At 35.2% G+C, this 24,909-nt stretch overlaps 1 protein-coding gene across 6 annotated transcripts in view; it reads left to right on the top strand.

Moving 5' to 3' along the window:
- CTNNA3 (catenin alpha 3) overlaps positions 1-24,909 on the top strand; it is a 468,549-nt gene that overhangs the window by 277,850 nt on the left and 165,790 nt on the right. For all 6 annotated transcript variants that reach the window (XM_084526473.1, XM_084526472.1, XM_084526474.1 and 3 more), the window contains 2 exons: positions 2,020-2,172; positions 23,323-23,415. In XM_084526473.1, the coding sequence (XP_084382599.1) occupies positions 2,020-2,172; positions 23,323-23,415 (246 nt within the window). The remainder of the gene's footprint in view (positions 1-2,019; positions 2,173-23,322; positions 23,416-24,909) is intronic.

Raw genomic sequence — 24,909 nt, 5'->3', positions numbered from 1 at the left:
TAAACCACGCTCACCAGTAAAAAGCTACAGCAAAGAATTATGTAATGAGTGAGAAAATTAGGCCTCTGGTTTAAAACTGAATGCCTCTAAATTACCTTGAATGTGACAGAGGTCATTGCAGTCATTGGTCCTAAAATAATTATTAAGACTAAAATTACTACAATCTGGTCTATGAAGAACCCAAAACCTCTTGGAGATGTCAGAGCTGAGTCATCAGCTCTGGATATGGTTACGTAGAGTTTCATTGTTGATTATTATAAATTAAAATCCTAATATTTCAAACTGTCCTTCCTCAAGGTCACATTCATGTACTTAATTTTAAGCAGGTAAGTCTCTTTTCTACAATTGGACTTCTCCGTCACAAAACCTTTAACAGGTAACTTGGCAGAACTGGAGGTTCAGTGTGTTTTGCTTCTGGTAGTGAAACTTCTAACCATTTTCTTTCTCACTCTTAAAATTGCTGTACGAAATAAATTTGGAACCATGAATAAGACAATAAGAATCCAATTCTATGTTGGGATGTCATAGCTTCTGTCTCTGCAAATCGTTTTTGAGAGCATACAGTGTAACGAGATTGTCTCCTAATGCAATAAGTTACAGTAAGTTGGAAGACAAAAACATTCCAAACTTAAACTTCTCTGTGTGGTTTTGGTAGCTTAGTTTACCTTGAGTACTTGGTGAATCAGTAGAAGCTGTCTTTGGATGCTGAGCCTATCCAAAAGATCTAGTAAAGGAATTCACATCCAAATCTTGTCTTGAGAACCAACAGATCTCTCAGCTGTTGTTTGTGCTATGCATTTTCTTCTGCCCTATCTATAACGGCAGCAGCATCAAAAAGATTGTTTTGCATTTTTATAGCTGTAGGAGTCTTTACCTTTAGTGAGTTTTCACGTCGATGCACATTGGTGCAGAACACTAAATGAAAACATTTCCTTCAGCAAGAAACCTGTCAGCATGTAAGAGCTTAAAAGACTTCTGTTTTGTTTTCTGTTCTAAACAATATTTTCTACATCTATCGCAAAAAAAATAAACTTTGCAGTAAGATATTCTGTAAACTTGATAATTCATATCCATCTCGTGTAATTTTGATAGGTATATTTCATGCTGTGTTCTATGGTTAAAATGAATAGTTGCCATGGTTAGGATTATACCATGGAAAATAACATCTAAATAAAGTAAACAAAGTCCCAGTGATCAGTTAAAAGCTTACATAAAATCTAATTTAAGAAAGCTAATCTGCAGAGAATGTTACACTTATTTAATAATTTAAGAAAGAAGTTCCAAGAACAATTAATTTACATAGAGAAAATTGAACTTCAGACTAGCTTACAATTCTTGCTCTATTAATCTATTATCAGGTGGCATAATCAGTAATCTCATTGATAAAATTAATATGAAGACTAACATATAAAAATGTGTAATTGTTTTTTCCAACAAGATAGAAAATATTTAGGTAATTTTGCAATTATGAAATTGTGATGAGGGATATTTTCTGAGTACAAACATAATGAAGTTAATACTTTCCATGTAAAACGAAATAGCTTTTTCCCTTGGCATCTGAACTACAAGCAAGAAAACAGAAAACAAAATTAAGTTTGGTCTGACTAATTTTTAATGTGTGCAAATAATTTTAGTAGTCTGTTCTGTTCATTGAAGAACATGAATATTTGTTTGGCTCTATTGATTTTGAGAGTGCTAATACATGTTTTAAGTGTTCTGTGTATCTATACTCACACAGGCATATGCTCACACATATGAGCATGCATATTTAGGTACTGGTAGATAAAAATTGTTCCTAAAATTAAATAATGTTTTCTATGTAAGTGGCAAACTGTAGCTGCAGTAAGTTTTAGTCACATAATCCTGCCCCTAATGTAGAAATACAGTATGTACATGTTGATGTTATAGAATACTAATAGACAATAATAACAGTAGTCTTTAATAAATAGTCATATATATATAATATATATAATAGACTTCAGTAAATAGCTGATACTAGTGTAATGCTATCTTTTGCAGCTTCGTAAAGCCATTATAGATCACATCTCAGACTCCTTCTTAGATACCACCGTTCCACTTCTAGTTCTCATTGAAGCTGCTAAAAATGGAAGAGAAAAGGAAATAAAAGAATATGCTGCTATATTTCGAGAACATACCAGCAGACTTGTGGAGGTACGTTTTATGGACTTGAATTTTCTTTTTTGTCTATATGGTGTAAGTGACTTGCCAGTGCAACATTCCCTTTGCTTCCAGATACCATGAAATCAACTAAGTGTGGTATTTCAGGTAAGAATACATTAATGGCCTAATATGCAAAAATGCTCATTTTTTTTTACACAATGGTATGCGGTGAGATAGTGGATTTTGTGGTATTGGCAATTCTATTTTATTGCATTAAAATTCTGTGGTGGGGAATTCTTCTTTGAGAAATTAGTGTAAGCCTTTCCACAAAGATGCTGAGTGGGAACTTGATCAAATGTTTGACTTTAGGGAGTAATAGCTTGAAGTGGAAGCCTTCTAAGACATGATAGACTAATCCTACTCTGTGTACACAGTGTATACCTGTCTATGTATATTTATGTTATGATTTAATATGGTGTCTACAGTTAGGAATGCATACTTTTAAAAAATTTAAGTAACTGTCTTTGAGAGAGACTGCACACAGACCCACCTCCTATTGTATAATCAGTTACTTCAACTTGTCACTTTACTAGTGATTACATTGGGTACTGATATTCAAAATGAACATAAAATTGAAGTTACCTTCTGGATATCTACTAGAACTAAATATCTTATTTGAAAGTTGCTTGTATCGATTTAGAGTACTTAACAATATCTTTCAACAGCAGCTTGATGATATATATTCAGCAGCATTTTGATAAACTGGGCTGCTAAACCTGCAAGCAAATTAGTTAGATAGTAGTTCTACTACATCTGTCAACTGCTGGCCTACCAGAAGTAAAACAAAACAAAAACAGAAAAATATTAACAGGTAACCAAGTTTTCACAGAGGGACTTTGTACGTACAAACAGATTTATCTAATTTCTAAGAAGAAATTCAATAATTTCCAACAATAGCAGCAAAGAAAAAGAATTATGGCAGCTCTTTTGTAGAAAGTGGAGTACCAAATAATTTGATATAAATAGAATAGCATTTAAATACATTATATTGGAAAGTGGAAGCATATTTTGTTTTTTAGCATCTCAAAAGTTGGTAAGCACAAAATATGTATTTTTTAAAATGACCATAACAGAGCACTGAACTTCTGCTTTAATTTGCCAAGTAATACAATATGTAGATAAAATGAGATCTCTTACAGATCTCTGGTTCTGAAATACAAAGTTGGAAAACTAGTCATGTATGCCATTGCAGAGTTGGGCTTCATATTCTTTGCAATTGAGAATAACTTAAGTCACATATTGAGTGCAAGTGTATGCCTGACTGTGGAATACTAATGGACATGATAATTAAAGGTAAAATGCCCGAAAAGCTAAACAACTAAATAAAATTAGTTGCCAAGAATAACATATGACAGTAACAATAGTAGAAAAGACTGGTAGGTGAGGTAGATGAGACATCAGACAACGGCAATGTAGCTATGAAGGCAGTTTTACCATCTACATGTAGTTGTCACGTCCAAGGAGTTCTGATGTGGGCACAAGATCATATAGCAGAGGCCAACAACTGAAGTGTGACAGCCCATGTTATTAAATAAAAAACCCACCTTTTTATTAGAAAAAGTATATATGTATTTGTCAGCTGCAAATAGATGTTATGGAACATATGACATCTTGAAGCTTCTTGCAAGGGCTGAGATCTGAAAACCATCTCAGATGCTGGCAATCCCTAGTTTCTGTCTTAGAGAACAAAAGCTAAGGAAAAAAATACAATCTCACTGTTCTTTCTGAATGTAAGACACTTAAGGACTGGATCAGGGTCCATTGTAAACCTTGGACATCATAACATCCTGTGGTAAAGAATTTCACAGCTTGGTTATGTGTTGTGCAGAGAAGTATGCAAGAAACCCCTACCTCATCATTTAGTTTGCTGTACCTGAATTCTCATATCAGAAGAGAAAATGAGCACCAGTTCCTATTTTCCTTCTCCATGCCACTTACAGATCTCTGTCATATGCCTGCTTAATTTTCTGTTTTCCAAGCTAAGCGTTACTTTTTAAGTTTTAAGACTTTTTTTTTTTTAAGTTTTAATTTTTGGAAATTGTGAAAAGATCACCTTGCTACCCTCTACGTGCCTTTTCCAGCTCTTCAGTATTGCTCAGGAGGTGGTAGATTGGAAGTGTGTATGCTATTCAAGATAAGGGGAATACATGGATTTATACAATGCTTTCGTGATGTTCTCTGTTACCATAACATGTGATAACATATGCTAACAGTATTTCTTAGACCACTGATGAACACAGAAGTCCAACTTTTGCAGAATTTTATATAATAATCCCCAAATCATTCTACTGATTAGCAGTAGTCTGCTGAAGTCCATCATGTATATGTAATACTAGATTTTTTTCCCCAAATTAATTTTGTTAGATTGAATTTCATCTGCTACGTTGCTGTCTCATCATCTAGTACCCTGAAAGTCCTTTGGCAAATCTTCATAGTTTGTTCTTTTATTTACTACATGGAATGACTCTGTAAAAGATGAGACAAAAAAAAAAAATAATACAGGTTAATGCAGACACTGTGAACTCAAGGAAATTTCTGGCTTACAGCTTTCTCCCAGTTTCCACCAGATTTGTTCCTGAGCTTGGGAAAAAAAAAATAAATCTTATTTATCAGCTATGAATTGCTGGTTACTCAGCCACACTGATTTTTAGTAAAGCCCTGTTGTTTGTCCAAGAACAGAAGAACAGGATGAGGAGGAGTGGCAGGATCTACATGCCTGCATCTCACTATTGCATGCACAGCACAATTAACAATTCAACTCTTTCCTGGCAACCGTAGGGGGAGTGCCTTTTCAGTTGCCTGAATGTAGGGAAATAGATCTGTCAATTTCTGCTTGGCTTTAACATTGCTCTTATAAAAGGTATCTATGGTCTAAGAAAGCTTTGTAACTATTTCCTTTTTATCCATGTAAAGGTAACCTTTTGCAGTTGAAGATATTTGCTGTAAAATAAGACACAGGTACCCTCTGCTAAAATTTAATTCTGTCCAAACAGAAATTTTAAAAAAATATATATAGTGGTTTTTTTATATTTTTTTTTCTTGATCAAGTCTAGAGTTCAGCTTCTCTAAGTCTCTTCGCTAAAATAGTTTTTCAGGTTTATCCCATTCCATTTGAACGTGCTCCATACACATAAAACTTTGCTTAGCTAGGGTCATGATGTTAGTGTTGCACCAATGAGTATTTTGATGATATCAATTCAAAAATGGAGACAGGACAACACACTGTAACACAGGATTGATAGTGCATTTTCAAAATAATCACCCATCATTTCAGTCAAGATAGCTTTATTATTTTAGTGTGCCTTATGTAAAAGTTGATACACATTTTCATTCTGTACAATTCTGTGTCAGTTCTAAATGTTGCTGCTGTTGCTGGATTGGTAAAATCATCAGTGTTTCATTTTATCTCAGCGATAACTTTGCTTGCAGAAATTAGCAAAATAAATGTTTGAATCCGGTACAACAAGACCTGTGTATTTGTGTATCCAGATATCCAGTCACACAGAAATTGATTTTAATATTTCAGCCATCATGTCCAATGGTGATAGATAATGCAATGCATTTGATGTTACAGCATTTGGATATTAGTCCATTTTTAAGTAAAACGTGCCACTGATTTTTTTTTTTTTCCAATTTAAGTCTTAATTACTCAGTTCAGATTAAAATAATAATCCTCTCCCTGTACCAGGAACTACCAGTATCACTTCACTCATTTGGTTTGGTTTGTCTTCTAAATAGAAGAAGTCAGATTTTCTGAGATTGATTGTGTTGGTCTTTTTTCAATATAAAGCCTTATTTATCCCATTTACACTTAGCCCAAGATAATGATTTCCCAGGGAAGATTTATCTTACTAATAGTAAGTGCCTGTCTCTCCTTTGACTAAATGACTAGTTTAGACTGGGTGTCTAATTTCTAGATAGCTGAAGTGAGGTGAAATGAATTGTACCTTGAGAGGGGAGTGTTTGTTTCTTTTAAGACAAATGTTATGTTACAATTTCTTGTGTTCCATATAGCAGTTTTTAATTGAGTATCTCTTACCTCTCAGTGCATTTTTTGTATCTACGTCTGAAAGATCAGGGATGTTTGAATAGTCTGAGACTGTAAAGTAGACCGAGTTGGACATTAAAGGTTCATATTCTCAGTTTTCTTTAGCACTGAATTTGATATGGGAAACTAGAAATACTTTATGAAATATGAAGAGATTTTCTGTGGTTTCTATTTTAATCAGAAAATGAAAATTTCTCCAGTATAAACAAAAAGTCTTGAGAAAGAGCATGTTGTTGTTTTTTTTTCCTCTCTGAGTATGAAATCTTAATTAATCTAAGCTGTTGCCTGTTTCTGTAAGTGCTGATAGTCTGATTGAAGAAAAAAATGGTATCTTCATAAGCCAGTGACCATTGTAAATGAGCTTGAGGATTCATGTTTCTTACACACGCTTATCTTCTGACTTAGCATGTGGAAGTTTACAGTCTTCCTTTAAAAAATTCATTTAAAACATAACAGTGTGATACAGTTCAAAAGTACGTATATAAGTTTAGTGAAGCGTGAGGTATCAGTGAAATGAGAAGACTGAACACCACCCCACATCTGGGGCAATGATGTTTCCAAAGTAGTAGCAGCTACAGGTGCTACTTCTTTTCCATGTTTCTTACGTTATCTTTCTCCTGAGATTGTTTACTGTTCCTTGGTCTTAGATGAGAGGTTTTAGCTTCTGTTAAAAAAGTGCAGGGACACTTGAGATGTTACCTAAACTTACCAGAAATATTAGCTGGTGCTTTTTGGGCAGTGTTAATATTTAAAAAGCTCAGACACTGGCAAGGTATTTGAGATTCTTCCTCAGTTAACATCTTAGTGCCATCAACAGCTATGCTGTACTTGCACAGAGCTGAATCTCCTGGTTGGAAATGTGAATACTGTATTCATATGTATGGAGGAAATGAAATAGTCCTAGTTACATGGTTTAAAAAAAACAAAAAGGAAAAAAAAAAAAAAAAAAAAACAACTCTTTGGCTATTACATTGAATACTTTCCATATATGAAATAGAGAGTCAGCAGCTGAAGTATTTTCATGAGTATCAAAGGTCACTTTAAACATTCTTCATATGGAGGTTGTTCTGTGCTACTGTACCTTATTTTGCTCATATACTGCATCAAGTATTTGTAAGTCTGAATATTAATTATGTGATATTGAGAAACTAGTACATATTGTAGAAAGAAAAAAGCAACCATATTTGGGTTAAGATTTTGTCTATACTCAGTCTTTCTGAGCCTTGGCTAAAAAAAAATACTTCCAAAAGGTATGTTTTGGTTAGAAAATGATTTTTATTAATAGCAATTCTTTAATATATGCATTAATGTTGATACAAACATTTCAAAAAAATAAAAACTAGCTGCTTTGCGATTTCACACATCTAGGTTGTGATTCGAAATGCCTTTTCTTTCAAAATGTTACAATGAAATTGCAAATCTAATTGAAATACTTGGTTATGGAAACATATATGGAAACATTTTCGAACATTCTTATAGGAAATTTCAGAGTTGGTTCTGTACTGAATCTGAACAAAAACACTACTTAAAATTATGCAAATTAACACAAAATTATCTTAAAAAGCTTAAGGGAACTTGGTTGTACTTTCTTTATCATCCCTGGCAAGACATGCCTATTTTTAGTGAATATTGTATTCGGCCTTGTGTTTCACTTCTACCAGAGGTGAAAACAACTTCTGGTATTGAGAGAACAATTATGTGATGATGAACAAATGATAGGCAAAAGGAAAGACTGAAATTTCCTGTCTGCTCAAGGAAAAAAGTAGATCTTCTGTAACTAGAAATTTCTTGTTTGGGAAAGCAGACAGGCTGTTCTCCTGAGCAGATATATCAAAGAGATGTATAGCTTTTTGAGAGGTGAAGTGATAGGCTGGGTGAACTTGAGATTAAAAAAGGAATTTGATGGGAGCAGTGAGGAATCCTCTGATTATCTTTTCTGTTGGCACAGATGCAAATCTCCCACTGCAGTGTTTAAAGGTCAGCTGTACCGAGCAGAGGCTGAGAGATGTAATAGGAGAAGTGGAGGCAATGATGAAGTGAACTTCATGTTCTTCATCCTTTTCTACTTAGTACACAAATGTATCATTCTTTGTAGCTTGATCTAATAATACTGACTTCAGATCTACTACTCTGATACATAAACTTGAGGGTTTAACCTGTTGCGTAATTCTTTTTTTTCTTTTTTTTTTTTTTTTGGTCTTGACTGTATTCTGATTCGCATTTCTTCAGTATGCCAAGAAATACTGGTTTCTGTGAATTAAGGATTTCTAAGGTGATACATGTTACTAACAGTGGACAATGACAGACAGCACATATATTTAAGTGCATATGTTAATGTATTGATATACAACAGCAGGCGCATGCAGGACATAGAGTTTGTTGTTAAACAAGTGAGTTGGTTGGTATAAAGTTTTCCAGTGCAGGAAATCCAGCACATCTATTGAAAATTAATTCTCCTTAAGAAATCAATATGTTAAAACGATGCTTTAAATCCTAAAGACCTAAAGGAGAAAATATCTTGAGTTCTATAAATATTTATAGAGAAATAATTTAGTTTTATTTTATTTTTGCTTGTTTAGCTAAACAAGTTACAGGATGCATAGTAACAAACTGTGCAAATACTGACAGAATCATAAAACTAGTTCAGGAAAAAAAATGAAGATCTTGAATAAAACAACTTTCTGGCTCTTGTTACTTTAGCTACTTCTAAAACTAGCTTTTAAAAATATGAGAATGATGCCTTTAATGTGTTAGCAGAACTTTGCTTATTATTTTGGTCTAGGCTTAGCTTGCCTAGGGTAAGGTCACAGGCCCCTTACCTGGCGATGCTGACACTGTCTCTGGATAGCAGAACACAACAACGAAGAGAATAAAAATTACAGTTAAACTACTTTGCCACTTTAACATGATCAAACTGCTGTATATAGTGTGACTTCAGTCTTGGATTGGCACCTTTATTATTTTAAATTTAATTATAAATAATCTTTTAGTTGTTTGTAGAGCCCTTTCTACTAACCTAGTAGCTGAACACAGAAATATGTTTGAACTAATGTGAGCCAAACTCATGTAAGTGCTCATCTTTCACAAAAAAAAAAAAAAAAAATCTTAAAACTTAATGTTGATTTCATTTGTGTTCAGTAGCATATTGGAAATACGCTGGTCCCTCATCTTGGAAATAAAAATGAGGTAGATAAACTGAAGAAGGAGACAGAGAGGAAATGGAATGGATTTGTCATATGAATCAATGACGGAGCCTGGAATAAAACAAAGATAAATGAATTTAGTTAGCTGAAAATCAGAATTAAATTCTGTCAAGAATGACCATGTACGTGTTTATCTGAAGTAATTCCTTCTGTTCAGAGACTCGTTAATAGGTGTGATTTCTCTAAAGAAATCGATTTATATTCCTGCTTATCTATACATGCATCAAGAAACTTACTACTTTTCATTCAATGCTATTGGAATCCCATTTCCAGTAAAAAAAAATAGAAGAACTTATATACGGTACAAATGAAATGTTTTCAGTGTTAAACTTATTAATCAAAATGTTTGCAAAACTCAGCAGGATTAAAATAATGTTATTTGGTAATGAAAATGAATCTATATTGACAGTAAATTAATAAGCGCATGACAAAAAACTTCTTTTCTCTTAGTGAGGCACAATACAGTGCCAGTACCTCTTGAAATAAAGCTTTGTATATCTGCCTCTAGTGCAAAACTCCTCTACTGAACGTTAGTTTCAACATGGAATCTGCAACTTAATCTCGATAATTTGCTTTTCATATTCTGTACAAACATTAAATACCTCTTTTGAAATACAACTGGAAAATTATCACATAGTTGCCACTCTGTCTGACTTCATATGTAATTTGTAGATCTTCATATGTCAAATTCTAAATATACTGACTCAGAAAATTGGGTTCTGAGAGCAACTCACTGTAGTTCTGAAAGAAATTGGCAACAAAACAAAAATAACAAACAACCCACAAACAAAAAATAAATAAATAAAATCTTGTGCTTTCTAAGACCAATCTACAAGAAACAGCCTTCAAGAAGCTAGTATTCTACCTCTGAACATCCAGTAGGTAAGGGCTATGTTCCCTAAGTTAGTTTTCTTCTACTTGGAACTAACAATCATGGGAAGAAAACCACAATGGGATTTCTGAAAACCACCACCAACAAAAAAAGATTTGGCCACCCAAAGTGGCAAAAACACTTAAATAATTTCCTGGCAGATAGCAACTTGAAGTGAAATGAAATGTATCAGTCCACAATCACTGAATTTTTCTTTACGTGTTAAGGTGCTTCATACATGAAGTACTGACAGATTCAAGCTTCTTATTTGTTCCCATCCCCTTCAAAGATGGTAGGGAATTGAGGTATTCTCAGCACTGCAGAATCACCCATTTCTGTGGGTTTTCATCTCAAATTGGTCAGCAGTAAAAGTAACATCTTAATGTTTAATTACTTGTTCTTTACAGTTGATTTTATTTAGCTGTTGAAAAACCCATTTTTGTCAGTTGCAAAACTCTACAACTGCATCTCTAGAGGTCAAACTGAGAGATTATTGGAACATCTTTGTTAACTTCCAAGCTATCAAAAGAAAGCAGAATCTTTTATTACTCTTCTTGAGAGCATAACCAGAAGACAAGAAACATGGATGCTGTTGTGCACAGGTGTTTAGTTTTCAGACAGTTCAATGGGAAGGAATTTCATCCCAAGACACAAGATACAAGTCTGGGTGTTGTTATTCTTTTGCTAGCACTTTTCTTGTTACTGTTCTTCTTTTACCCATAACATACTTCCAGTTGTTTCATCTTATAGTTACATCTGTCTCAAAGTAGCAAATGAACACCCTCAGTTGAAGAGTGTGTCATCATCCCTGGTTTTCAATTTCTGTTTAACTTCTATCATTTGTGTGCATAACCACACACAGCAGCTGTCAGGAGGATGCAGGATCCTATTGTACAATGTGATCTGCAGACACAATAAAGTGTGTTGTTTGTTGTTTTGTTTTTTTTTTTTTTTGCTTTAAAAATCTATATCTAAGTGTGAAAAATGAAACACCATATACAGATCATTATTGCATGGAAAAAAAAGGAAAGAATATTTGTTAGTACTTTGGAAGTAAAATCTACCTGTCAGCAGACTAGAAGGACGTTTTTTGTAAATAAGACAAGCACTTCTAAGCAGGTCAATATTTATGAATGGCAAATGGATTTTCATTACATTACCATACTAATTTCTAGGGTCAGTCTATTCTTGACAAATTAACTTTCTGCTCATATCTTACACGTTTTTGATGGTTTTCAGACTTTTACTTAGCTAGTTAACACAATGTTTTGCTTTTGATATGAAAACCACCTTTGGTTTGCTAATTTACATGTATCCTCAGTTGTATGGTTCTGAATAACCATTCAGTAGTCTTCTGTTTTTGTCCCACTTTCTCACTTCTAGGAGACCAATGTGCAGAATGCTTGTTCAGGCAGGATATAGTTAATGGCACGTCCTTGAGATCAGGGTAGCTCATCCATTTTAGCAATCTAACTGTTGCTTTTGTTTGCTTTATTTGTGATAAAATAGTAAACGGTACCAGTCTAAATACAAACTAAACCCCAAGAAAACAAACACAAAGGAAAACCTTCCCTACTTTGCTTACTTTTTTTTTTTTTTTTTTTTTTTTTTCCTGTAAGGTGTTTAGAAATTAAACTTTTAATCTGTCTGAAACACAGACTTAATTCCAATAATATCATTAGTTAGGCCTAAAGCTCTACTTTCCCATATTTATTGGAATTTATTTCTGTGCTGAAGGCTCTGAGAGTCCTTTGGCAAACTTACCTGGTTGACAGGTTTATGTGGCAGCTGTCAGTAAAGAGCATTGTCAGCCTCACTGGTGTACCTACAAACCTGGTGTTCTCAGGTGTTGTTCTTTTTGTTTGTTTGCAGATAGGATGCAAAAGGGTAGCATAAGGATAGTGGTGTTATTTGAAGGGTGTGGGAACCAGTTTTGAAGAAAAAAGTAGCAGAAGAAAAAAATCACAGATGCTTTAAATGCAAAAATGCTTAGAATTCTGACAAAAGGAACCCGACAACAGTAATTGGGAGATGGCAGGCAGGTGGAAGGAGGCCTTCAGAGAGACATAATTTGTTCTTGATGCATTGAAGTTGGTAGAAGGATGCTCAATCGAGGGCTAGTGCGGTCATAATGGTGGAGAAAATTATTTCCATAAAATTAGCTTAAAGTCAAGCATAAAGTCTAACCATATACGTAAATGTTAAGATTTTGAACCTCTCTATTTTGGTCCTCACAGAGTTTTAACACCTTGCAGCAAGTCCTGAATTCATAATATGAAAATTTTAGCACCTTTATGTAATTAATTAAATAAGGCCCAACTTCCCTATTACTGATTGAGCTTCAGGTGATAAACGGTGACATTTTCATTAATCCTCTTTATCACAGCCTTTATTGCATAAGTGTGAAGAAAGAGAACGAAAGATAAACAACCAGAAGATTGATCAGAGCTCTATGTCTAAGGGGCATATTTCATCAGTTAGAAATGTCAGCCACCTAGTACCATGAGGCAGTGTGTACTGTAAGTTATGCAAGCTCCCAAAGGGAAATTGTCTTTGTTCAACATGGCCTTCTTCCCCTCATACACCTGATTAATATTTTTGCTGATATTGTAAAGACAGCTTACACGGAAGTACAGTGGCAGTTACTTGTTTCTTGAATTACTGCAGAAACTGGATGTAGAAGTTTATCAAACTGATAGAAATTGTGATAACTCTGATTCCATGTGATATAACCAAATTCTTTTTTGACAGAAGTGATCTGTATTGCCAGTCTCCCATAACAGAATAATTCTGAAGTTCCAAAAAAAGGCAAACATCACGCAAGTCTTAACATCAGTTTACCAAGGCTTATGTTTCTTAAATACCAAATATCCACATTTTTGTGTGTATGCTGTTGTTAAAATGATACAATTAATATTGTATCATTGTCATATTGATAGTCATTTCCTCCCTCCCTTCCTCCCCCCGTCTTTCCCCTTGGAACATGAGTGCTGTGATTCCTGGTGGAGAAGAAGGTATATACTTCCCAGTGGATTGTTCTCTGTTCTACATGACCTTCTTTATGCCAGTTGTCAGAAGTGCATATATTAGAAGCTGTTCCTTCAATCAAATGAGTATATAAGCAGATAACGCGTTTATGTAGAGAGATATAGAGAGGTTTGCACTAACTTAATCTCTTTTGCAAGCCAGTTTTCCAGCCTTAAAGCGTGAAGTTATGTTTTAATGTGTTGCGTTGCAGGCTACAAGAACTCGAGTACTTTTCTAGAGGATCAGACAATATGTTTGTTTGCTTAATTCTCTAGTAATAACCTTTTGGGGGTACCTTAACCAATGCCAAGCAGCTTCCAAACTAGTTTTTTTTTTTTTTTTTTTTTTTTTTCCCCTCAGCCAGAGTGGACTTTTTCAAAGACTCTACCTGTTAACATGAATTATTGAATACATTGAAATAACTGAGAAATGTTCTGAAATGCAGTTTATGCACAATACTTAGGCTATCAAATATTTTGTCTTTGAGGCAGGAAAACAAAGTAGGACAAATTCTTTCATATTGAAGACATAGCAGCATGCATAAAATTTGAGCGTAGTAACTGAACTCTTTAAAAAAGTAGAAAAGAAACCTGAAGAAACCTGCTATAGGAAGTCAGGGACTAGAATTTCTCATCATAAGAAAGGCAAATTGTTGTTCAACAGGGAAGTTGGATGCTTTTGGTTTTGATAGTTTGGCTGAGACAAAAGGCACCTACTGTTAGCTATTTCCCTTTGGCATAATTCTTCCAATGGAGGGGGGAGGAGGGGACATACACAAACAAACTAAGGCAACATCCAATAATTTGGACATAGTTATTTCACATTGGTCACATTTTAACATCATTGCATTAAACTGCTTTTTAGTAAGTGTTTGCCTTGTATTCAAAATACTGAGCACATGTGGAGAGGGAAGTGCAGATCTCCTCCCCCTGGTATCTGATGACAGGGTGTATGGGAACAGCACAAAACTGCACCATGGGAGGTTTATACTGGAAATTAGGGAAAATTTCTCTACTGTGAGGGTGGTCAAACACTAGAACAGGCTTCCTACTGAGGTGGTTGATGCCCCATGCCTGTCAGTATCCAAGAGACACTTGGATAATGCTTTAACTTCTGGTTAGCTCTGAAGTGGTCAGGGAGTTGGACTAGATGAAGACCTTTTCTTTGAAGGTCCCTTCCAGCTGAACTGTTGTATTTTTTTTCACACCAAATTTCTAAAACTTCATTCTCTTGAAAAATACAGGGAGTTGTTGCCAGACCCCAGGAACTTCCTTGTTGGACTCAGGACAGAATTACAGTGTCTAGACACGTTTCTTCTTAATGAAGTGTCCTTAGCCAAAATGTTATCAGCTGTCTTTTACTCAGCCAGTCTGGTGAAGGAACAGATGGGCAGGAGTAGCAATATCCCAAGTATTTTTGTGATGGGAAGTTCATGGCGCCATTATGAGTTTTAGCTTAATTAACGTGTACCCATCACCCTTTATTTTAGGAATCAATTATAGGTTAGAATTCTAGACTTCCTTGCCCAGAATTTGTTTCCTTTTGAAACTTATTAGTAACTTCTGCATCTGTTGTTGTTGGATGGGCATCTACCAAATATTAGGATTGTTTTTAATGTATTCATCATTTTACCACAATTAACAGTGAATTCATTTGCCTTTGTTCAAGGCCAGTATTCAGTGAAGAGAATACAAACTTGATAGGGGTTTTGACAGTGAATTTAGTAGGATTACAGTCCTTAAGTTGTATTTACATGTTTGATGGTTGGTACACACAAGCATTTTCCTGGATGCCACAGAGTTCATCTGCAGTTTTGAAATATGAATGATTTTGTATGTAAATTCTGGTCACAAGGCTTACAGATGATTTTAGTGTTTTCCTTTATGATCAATTCTACCTTTCCGAGAACAGAGATTGCATGACACAGATGAACGAAGGAATTCTTATAAATGATTTATAAACCTTTAAACTCAACTAACATGGTTTGAGTAATGCAGAAATATTTTATGTTAGTACAACATATATTCCATATAAAGTATAGGAGACTACCTCTAGCTCCATTGCAGTTTGAATTTGCTGTCTTTAGATGGCTTTTATAGTACCTGCAGATCACAGCTCATGATACCACTCACAAAGAAGAGAAGGAACACTAATACACTCAAGAAAAAATATTTAAATATTCATTTAAGGGATTAAGGAAAGGTAAAAATGAGCGAGAAGATTAATTATGTTTTTAAAAAACCTGTAGCATATAGTGAAAGTAAAAGAATGTACTGTAATTTTTTTGTGTGCTGTGACAGAGATGAGATTTTTACTACTGGAACAGTGTAACATTTGTTTTGCTTTAAGGACAGCTTAGTTACATAACATACATTTATGTTTTTATTTCATTGTGAGTGAATTATGGATTGCTTTACAAATAAGTATAATTAACTAGAGTAGTTCATAAAATGCTTCCAATTCATGTCTGTATCTTTAAATTTCAATTTAAAATTTTAATTCAATTTAGTATGGACAGTTTTTTGAATAGACTCACAGTATACCCAGACTCCTGCCTATCCTGTAGATCTGATAATAGTTCAGTGGGAAATAAGAGATTAAAGAAGGCAAAAACATTGCCACTAAGAAATCAGAGCGTTATACAGTAGCTTTGCAGAAAAAAATGCTTTGAAACGAAAAGGCTTTTTTAAGCTCTGTGCACGTGCCCTCCTGTCCTAGGCGTATGTGCCAGAAAGGCCACACCGGTCCCTGCTGTGCCGTAGTGCTGCCGGATGGGGGAACGGGGCCAGTACCGCTGGGAAGTAAGCACAAGGGGCGCTGATGAGGGCCCGGCAGTGTCTTGGCGAGGCCGCCATTTTGCGAGGCCGCCATTTTGTGAGGCCGCCATTTTGTGGCAATGCCTCGCCTCGCGGCAGCGTGGCACACAACCCCTTCTGGTACATTCTGCGGCTGCAGTGGTTTTATGGTGTGGTTGGGTGAGTTCTGCTCAACAAAATATATGGTAGCACGTTTCTTAATCGAGATTTTAAACTAGATTATAAGCAGGCTCTTCCTTTTTCTGGAAGTTGAGTTTCGTTGTGTTTGGCCTAGGCTTTTCTGAGTAGTGAGCTGGGTGGTCCTGAGGAGGAAAAGTGCCAAAGCAGTGTGTGACACAAAGTATAGGGCAATTCAGATGTACAAAAACTAGAATATCTGTGGTTAATTATTTATTTTTTATCAACTTTTTTATGTCAAGATGTGTTAGTTAGTCTTTTGCAAACACTACACTTAATAGCCTTGTTTTTTGAGACCTAGTTTTCTAAAGTAAAAAAAATCTGAAATATTAAACTAAAATAAAAACCCATGAGGCAATTTATATAAGAAAGTTCAACACACTTTTTAATTGTTTGCTAAATGATCTATTTTAATTTATTTAAAATGATTTTATATGAGTAGTAACAAGCTCTTGGGAGCGGTGCATATGTGAATGGATGGTCACCAATTAAGGATATGTTGTAGAGGTTATAGCACTATTTTTGTCAATACTTGTGCTTAGGTTGTTGTTACTATTAAATCTTAAGCTGCTCACTGATGGAAGGGTAAGATGGGCTTTCTCCTCTGGATTTTTTTTTTTAGTGCCCGCTCAGTGGAAACTGGCAAGAATAAAGGTCCTTGTAATAATAATAAAAATATTAAGGTGCATCATATCTTGTGAGTCTGTAAAAGGATTGTATTATTATAGTAGATAGAATTAATGCACCTGCATTCTGTGATGATTTCTTGCCTTGAACGAGGCAATATGAAAGGTTCTGTCTTGCTTTCTGGTAAGCATTAATGTGCTTTTTTTTGGTACAAGAGTATCTCTGAGTTATTCTCCTTTATTTCAATTCCAGGAAAAAAATGAGTTGTCAACATTGTAACTGTTGGAAAGTTTAAGGAAAAAGTGAGTCATCCAATTAATTTGAAGTGTAAAAACAAACAGTTACCTGATAGTAAGATTTTTTTTCCTGTGTTCAGATGTGCTGTGAGGGTACCACACTATTTAGCAATTGGTTGGCATTACTGTCCTGAAAGTGGCAAGCAAATGACAGAGGTGTATGACTTAGGGAGTTTATGTTGTATTTGGCTGGCAGTGCTTCAATGGCTGAACTTAACTGGCCTTTTAAAAATCCATTCACTCTCAGAGCAAACCTTAGACTGGCCTGGTCTATAGATGAGAGTGCTGCTGACCAGATATACTAAGAATGCTGGGCTGCAGCACTTGCAGTACAGAGGGAGAAGATGTATAATCTCTAGGATTTTTGGATTTCTTTTAACCTAGCTGTCAAGCATCAACAACAAGAAAACAAAGACTTCAAAACACTGTGCTTACTGAAAGAGCCTTGCTGTGTAAATGAAGAGATAATATGTTCATTTACTTCCAAGGATAGGCGAGATTTCATCAAAGTAAGTGTGCCGTCGTTGTTGTTGTTGTTTTTGTTTGTTTGTTTTGGAAGCACAGGTGTTTATGCAGTAGACATACAGTGACCTTTTATCAAGAGGACCTTCTTGTAAAACAAAACAACAACAACAACAAAAAACATTCTACAGTAGTAATTAACAAGAATGGTAGTTGAGAACAGACTAGAATATAAAGTAACTGTTTCTTGCTGGGGAAAACAACAGCAACAACAAAACACAAAACTATTCCAGAAACTTGTGCTGTTGTACGCTTCCTGTATTGCAGAACCAGGTCCTCAATATTAATGTTAGATAGCATAATGAATTGCCATACTTTCTGCAAGGGAATGCTGATGCTGATGTGGATTAAATTCTGAAGGTATGTTTTGTTTTTTTTTTTTTTGATCCTTGATTTTCTCTGATTATCTATGGATGTGTTGTTTTGCATTTTTTTCCCCGTTATGTTTTCTGTACGTAGTTGTAGTGTGATATTTATTACCTTTCTTGAATGGTGGTTCTTCAACTTTTCTGATCCTTTTTTTCATGTATATTCAGATCAATTGTGCTTATTAGAATTGAGCTTTTTGTATTGAATATAAACCTGCATGTTAAACCAGTTGCATCAGAACAGGTTTCTTAAAGCGTAGTTTTATTGTGAAAGGATAAATAGCTAATAAAGGGATTATTTCTATTTTGAACTCACTTAAGAAGTTTTACATGTTTTACATTTTTTCTCTTAAAAAAAAATCATTTTATATTTTTCTTCATTTTTCATGGGTTCCACTTCAAGGAATTGAAGACATTTACACTGAAACAAAAAATAGATATTTTTGACATTCCGAGTGACTATAGTGCTGAAAGGATGTCCAAATTCAAGTCAGTGGTTTGAATTAAATAGCAGTTTGGCAGAAGCCTGAAGTAGGTTTCCCTTTTTAATTATCTTCCCCTCCAATCTCACTGCAACTTTGGGAGCATCCTTTTTTTTTCAAGTTGTTTTCTTGTATATAATTAATTATATACAAACTATAGTTCTGATTTCCAGTACTACGTAAATTTTGTTCTAAAATGGTGTAGTGTAGGGTGTAAAATGAGAATTTAATTAGGGACTTACGTAGTCAGCATTTCATAGGAAGCTACAGGGCTGCTGATGTGTATTGTTTCCAGTAGGAATCACAGTTGCCAGTTCTTCTCAGCCATCCATGCTGATGTAACAGATTGTTAAGTAAAAGTGTTTGAAAGTATTTTAAATTCTAGTAATTCTGTATTTAGACCTTTGTACTAGCCAAAAGCAGGCATATATGCCATAGGAATAGAGAAAGTACTGTGTTCGCTATATGTATGTTCTGTATTCACAATTTCACAGAATGGTGCTACAGAATAGCATGTTTTTCTGGAACGAGGCAGAATGTAAAGATCCTACAGGAAAGGAAAACCACTAAAATTACATTACTGAACTGGTCAAAGTATTTTATTTTATTTTATTTATTTATTTATTTATTTATTTTTCTGAAGAGAAAGGTAGTAGTAAAGGAGCTGGGATTTTTCTGTTCCTAAGCGTCAGCATGGTGGTGGAATTGTCCTGAACTGTGAGTTCCCACCTCATTCTTAGAGTTGAGATCTCTGCAGTCCTTGAAAACATCACCATGGAGGATAAGTTAATTGAAGATTTCCAGTTTTATGCTACAATGTTGCCAATTCTACACCAAACTAAGGTTTATGGGTCTCCAGACCTAAGAGCCTCCACAGAAGTTGAGCAAACCATGGGTTTGAAGGACTTTGGAACTCTCTGGTGACAGTGAAGTATATCTAGACTGTCAGGGCATGTCTGCAGCATGCAGTAGAGTTGATAAGAGGCAATCTTGTTAGCTCTTGTTTTCTAATAGCAGACACTGTTGTGAGTACAGCATGTTCTCTAAGTAAATCACAGTCACTTGAGAGCAGCACCAAACTTGGATGGTTATCCTGACTTTGCACTTGGAACAAGTGCTGTCACCAATTTCTACACTGTTCTGCATTGTACAGTGTAGGCATGCCCTTGAAACTGCCAGCCTTTGGGCTTGTGGTTGGTGCAGAAAGCTGGAAATTTTGGAGCTCCAGGTTGTAGAGCTGGCAGTTTCAGAAATTCCAAGATCTGAATTCACCAGACAAATTATGTATCTTGGCAAGTGCCTGTCAGAAATCTGCCAGGTATGCTGGATTTCATTGGAATTATAGCTGTGTTTTGACAGATAGTTGAGATAGCACATGTCTGAGAGACATATGGGTTTTGGAAAATTGACATATCCAGTTTTTAAAAGCACTTGAGAATTTTCAAGTAAATTAGTCTTTAACGATGCTATAATGAGGTTTAAGGATAAATTCTGATTTTTTTTGGACTAGAATGTTACGTATTTAATTGTTAGAAAAACATTTACTTACTGCCTCTCTATTTAGTCTGCACTAGCAGTGTTCCAGTACAAGTAAACCCACATACGTAGTGAGTCTGAATAATTTTTCCTCTAAGCAGTGTGTTGTGGCAGACAAATGAAGTAGAATTTGTTTGCTTCAATGGTAACAGATTCATCTGATAATGTTAATACAATTAAATTTTCCTCCCTTATAGGTTATTTGAAATGGAAAGGAGTTACTGATCACCTTATAAATGCATTTTTCTGTAAGGTTGTAAGTTTTGCAGAATTAAAGATGCAGTCTGTCCGTATTAACACTGCATTTTTTTCTCATGTCAAAATGAAAAAAAAAAGCCTTTATAAAGTGGGAGAATGTATTTTGGAAGATTGGAAGTGTATTATTTTACCTTTTGACTTGAAAGTATACCGAGATGAATATAAATAGTAAGAACTGGTTCCTAATTACTATTTCTGTAACGAAGGAACTGAGAAGTTCAAACTGTGATCAGATCCCCGCTGCTTAATATCTCTAGTGATACCTAAGGTGATATAGTCTATTTCCATGTCTAGTTCCTAGAAGCATAACAGAGGTCCACTGTGCTCTGCCTAGTATGTTTCCTTGAATAAAGATATTCATCTGAGATGCTGATGTCATGTAGATAAAAGAATCTAATAGAACATTCCAACTGACTTTATTTTTCTCAATACTAGCATGAAATTTCTGATGTCAGTAGGGTTTATAGAATTGTAGAATCGTGTAGGTTGGAAAGAATCTTCAAGATCAAGTACGCTGAGGTCCAGAGAGGGAATACTTAGCCTAGTTCTTCAGATGCTTTTATTGTGACCAAGACTTAATGAGGTTTTGCTCCAGGCCTGACACAGGTAGAGAAAAGTAAATTATTCCTGAAAAGTTACTGGGCAGGGTTCTCACACATATGCTATCTTTGCCTCAGAATATTGTGTTCTTCAATTTATTTTACATTTTCATTTTGGTCGAGACCCTGAAGATGCCGTAGGACTTGCTTTTCAGGGCCCAGGATAACGTTTTGGGTGGTTGCATGGGGCACAGGATATGCTTCCAGTCATCTAGTGGTTGCTTCCACCATTGTAAGTACATGGTGCTTGCCATTGTGAGTTTGAAGGGGTGTGATATAATGAGGCTGCAAGACCTCCATATATTTGTGTTTCAGCCATCATTCTCTGTACCAGACAGGCTTTAACCACTTGGCTTGCTTAATTTTCAAATTCATGGCTAACTTGTGCAATAGTTGTCTTTTAGGTGGAACAGCTGTTAATCTAATCACCTACTCTATTAGAACTCTACTTAGGCATAAGGTATATAACGTGAAATTGTGACACTCAAGTGCTGAGAACAGAAAATACTACCCATTTTGTCTAAGGGCAATGAAAGGTTTTGTTACATCAATCAAAATGAAAGGCAAAGAACTAAATTTGCTGTTTGTATGGCAATGTAGTATGAATTTGTAATGGCCAGCCAAAATGTTGTAACACAATAAACATACTTATTCTAAACTGACTCGCCAACTACAGCTTGCCTTTTTTTAAGAAAAAAACTTTTACTGATTTTTAAAAGACTTCTAATGTAGACAATGCAGTCCAGTTCCTTTTGGTTATAAAGTGGCTTAACATAACTTCCTAATACTTACATCCTTTGTAGCTTGTTCTTTGAGAAAACTGTCGTGAATTGGGTTATCACCGGGGAATATGTAAAACTGAAGAGTAAGCAGTGAAAGCATAAAATTAGGAACAGTCTTTCTCAAATACTGTATTAAAAATACCATGGCAGTTGACTAAAGTAAAAGAGAGTGCAGTTTGATTGCAGTTGTAAAAATGGATTTTTTTCCATCCTAAAAGTTACTTTTTTTTCTGTGGACAAGATAACATCACACAGCGGGGACCAATGAACTGTGTTGGAATAGCAGGAATAGGTTCATAAGTATTTCTAAGAAGGCACAGCTGTACATGGAAGGCCATTCATTCTAGCCCTCATCCTTTTCAGAATTTTGGATGGGACATGTAATTTATTTGGCCTTGGGCTAGCTAATACTGTGTAATTATTTCCATCAATTGAATAATAAAAGCTTTCGGTAGCAGATCATCATTGGCTTATTGTTCTTTGTTAGAAATAGTATATTAAAATGTTGATAAATGAAGATTTGTTTTTGTTTTTGTTTTTTTGCAGCACCTGGGCCATACAACTTGTTGCATGAGTTTTGAATAACTGCAAAGTAACTGTGTATTTGTTTTGTATCTCTGTTGGTAGTTTCTGTAACGCTATGGAGGACTATTTTTCAGGTAGTTCTTGGTCTACTTTAATGTAATACAACTACATCAGTGAAGGATTACAGAAGCTAGCAAGTATCGTAGTTCACGTAAGGGCCTTGCATGAGCTCAATATGATTAAAAGATCTACTGGATCTCAGTATCCCAACCACTCTCATGCCTTTATCAAGGCAGCCTGTTACGGTGTGTAGCGCTGAGCTGAACTGCAGTCAGAGCATGTTCTTCTTCTTTCATCTTTTCGAAGTTGTTGAACTGTGGAACCTTGTAGCAGTGTTGTTTTTTTCTTTTCTTTTTTTTTTTTTTTTCTTTTTTTTTCCTGCAAAGGAAGCTGTATCTCCATTGTGTGCAGTAAAATACAGGACAGACTTGAACTTCCACATATTTCGTGTTTTCTTTTACATTCTCAATATAAGGTGTATTGATATGACTCTTTTGGTGGAAAATTCTACAGCTAATAAAAATAATGATCTGTAGATGGTTCAGGACATAAATCATTCTATTTTGTTCATCAGGTCAAGGCAAATCTTATTGGATCTTTAAGATCTTAAATGTAAGTTTAAAAAAAAATATGTGGACACATGGTTTGAAAGGTTCTGAAAAGCAACAGAAACAACAACAAACAATGCATATGAAGCTGCAAAGTCCTAAGCTATCTAAATGCTATGCTGCAGATATTATGTGGTGAACCTGAACTGGGGAGAGGTCATGAAATTTGTTACTGTCACTGCTTTCCACAGCTCCTTTTCTCTGAGTTTTCCTGTTCAGCTATGGTTTTGGACAAATTAATTTCCCTAAATAATGAAAGCTTCCTTGCAGAGATATTTTCAGAAAGTTTGAGAGTATGGGGATGAATACATGCTTACAAAGCTTTGTTTATTTAAGGTTGCTAATCTTGCCTGTTCATTGTCAACAAATGAAGATGGAACGAAAATCGTGCAAATGGCAGCTAATCACATCGAGACTTTGTGCCCACAGGTATGACTTTTTCAATTAATTCCCGTTACAGCGCACTCAGCATTCACTGTGTTTTTGTTGCACAACATAGATGTTTAGTCAGGCTTCTTCAGTCTTCACATTCTTTCAGCATTCACGTTCCATCCACGCATGTTAATGTGGTAAATGGAGACCAAATGATAAATAGAGGGAACATACTTAGTTTATCCTTTTATTATTTCTTATTGGTTAACATAGGAATTATGAATAATCTGTATTATTTGGACCCTTTAGAAGTCATAAGAATTGCAATTGAAAAAGCATTATTATGTTTCTGAAATGTAACCAGATTGAATTAATAGTGTACCATGATAAGCAGATAGGGAGTGTCTTTACTGTTGGAAAGCACAGTACATATATTGACTTGAACTTGAAATGTTAATTACGTTTTGCTTTATTTTTTGTGTGTATGTGAATGTTAAAGTGTTAATTCTTCTGATAATTGCCAATCAAAAAGCTTAAGCTTTTGTGTTAAGCAAATGAATGCACAGCTGCAGATACATTTTTGGTACTTACCTTCTAAAAGGCGTATTCGTTCTATATTTCTCATGTTCAGAATTCTAGACATGAAAAACTTAAGCAGTTACATTATTATTTTGTTCAGAGCAGAGACATAACTGATTTTTGTGTATCTGATGTGAGTGCTTCAGCCTCGAGGCTGTGTAATTTCAAGATTTCGTTCTTTGAAGAACACTGCAGTTTACACAGTAGCCTAAGTATTCTTCCCTTTTTGTGTGGTTCAATGGTAAGGATAGTGGAAATAGAAGGTGAAGAACAAATATTAACAGTATGCTCAATTACAAGCTTCAGGAGTCCTTTTTATACCTGTTGAGTAAATGGCAAGACTTGGGAAAAAGAAATTTATATCAAGAAAATGTGATACTCTGAAAGTATCACAGATCAGTGTTCTGTCTTACAGAATCACAGAGTGGTTTGGGATGGAAGAGACCTTAAAGCTCCTCTAGTTCCAACCCCTACCATGGACAGGGCCCCCTCCCACCAGCCCAGGCTGCCCAAAGCCCCGTCAAACTAAGACGTGAACACCTCCAGGGATGGGGCATCCACAGTTTCTCTGGGCAACCTGTACCAGTGCCTCACCACCCTCTGAGTAAATAATTTCTTTCAAATATCTTAATCTCCCCTCTTTCAGTTTAAAGCCATTACTCCTTGACCCTTGCTTCACTTCGACCTTGATTCACTACACTCCCTGAAGTGAATCATTGTTTCTCTGTCTATTTTTCTAACAGTTTTACAGTTCAATGTTTTTATACATGCAACTGTATAAAAAGGGGCATTTGCTTTATTGTGTTACTGCTTTTCTAAGATTATTGGCTTGTAAGAAGAATTAATGAACAGTTTCTTCCAGCTGCTTTGTTTCTCCAAGGTACAAGTGCACCTTTATATTACATTATTATGCATCCAGATGTAGCGTTTTTATTGAAAACATACTCTTTTCAGTATTGCATCTGGTAGAAG

The sequence above is a fragment of the Aythya ferina genome (genome assembly GCF_964211825.1).
Source record: "Aythya ferina genome assembly, chromosome: 7".
Lineage (NCBI taxonomy): Eukaryota > Metazoa > Chordata > Aves > Anseriformes > Anatidae > Aythya > Aythya ferina.
Note: the sequence above shows the minus strand (reverse complement) of the source record. Positions and strands in the feature narration are given on the sequence as shown.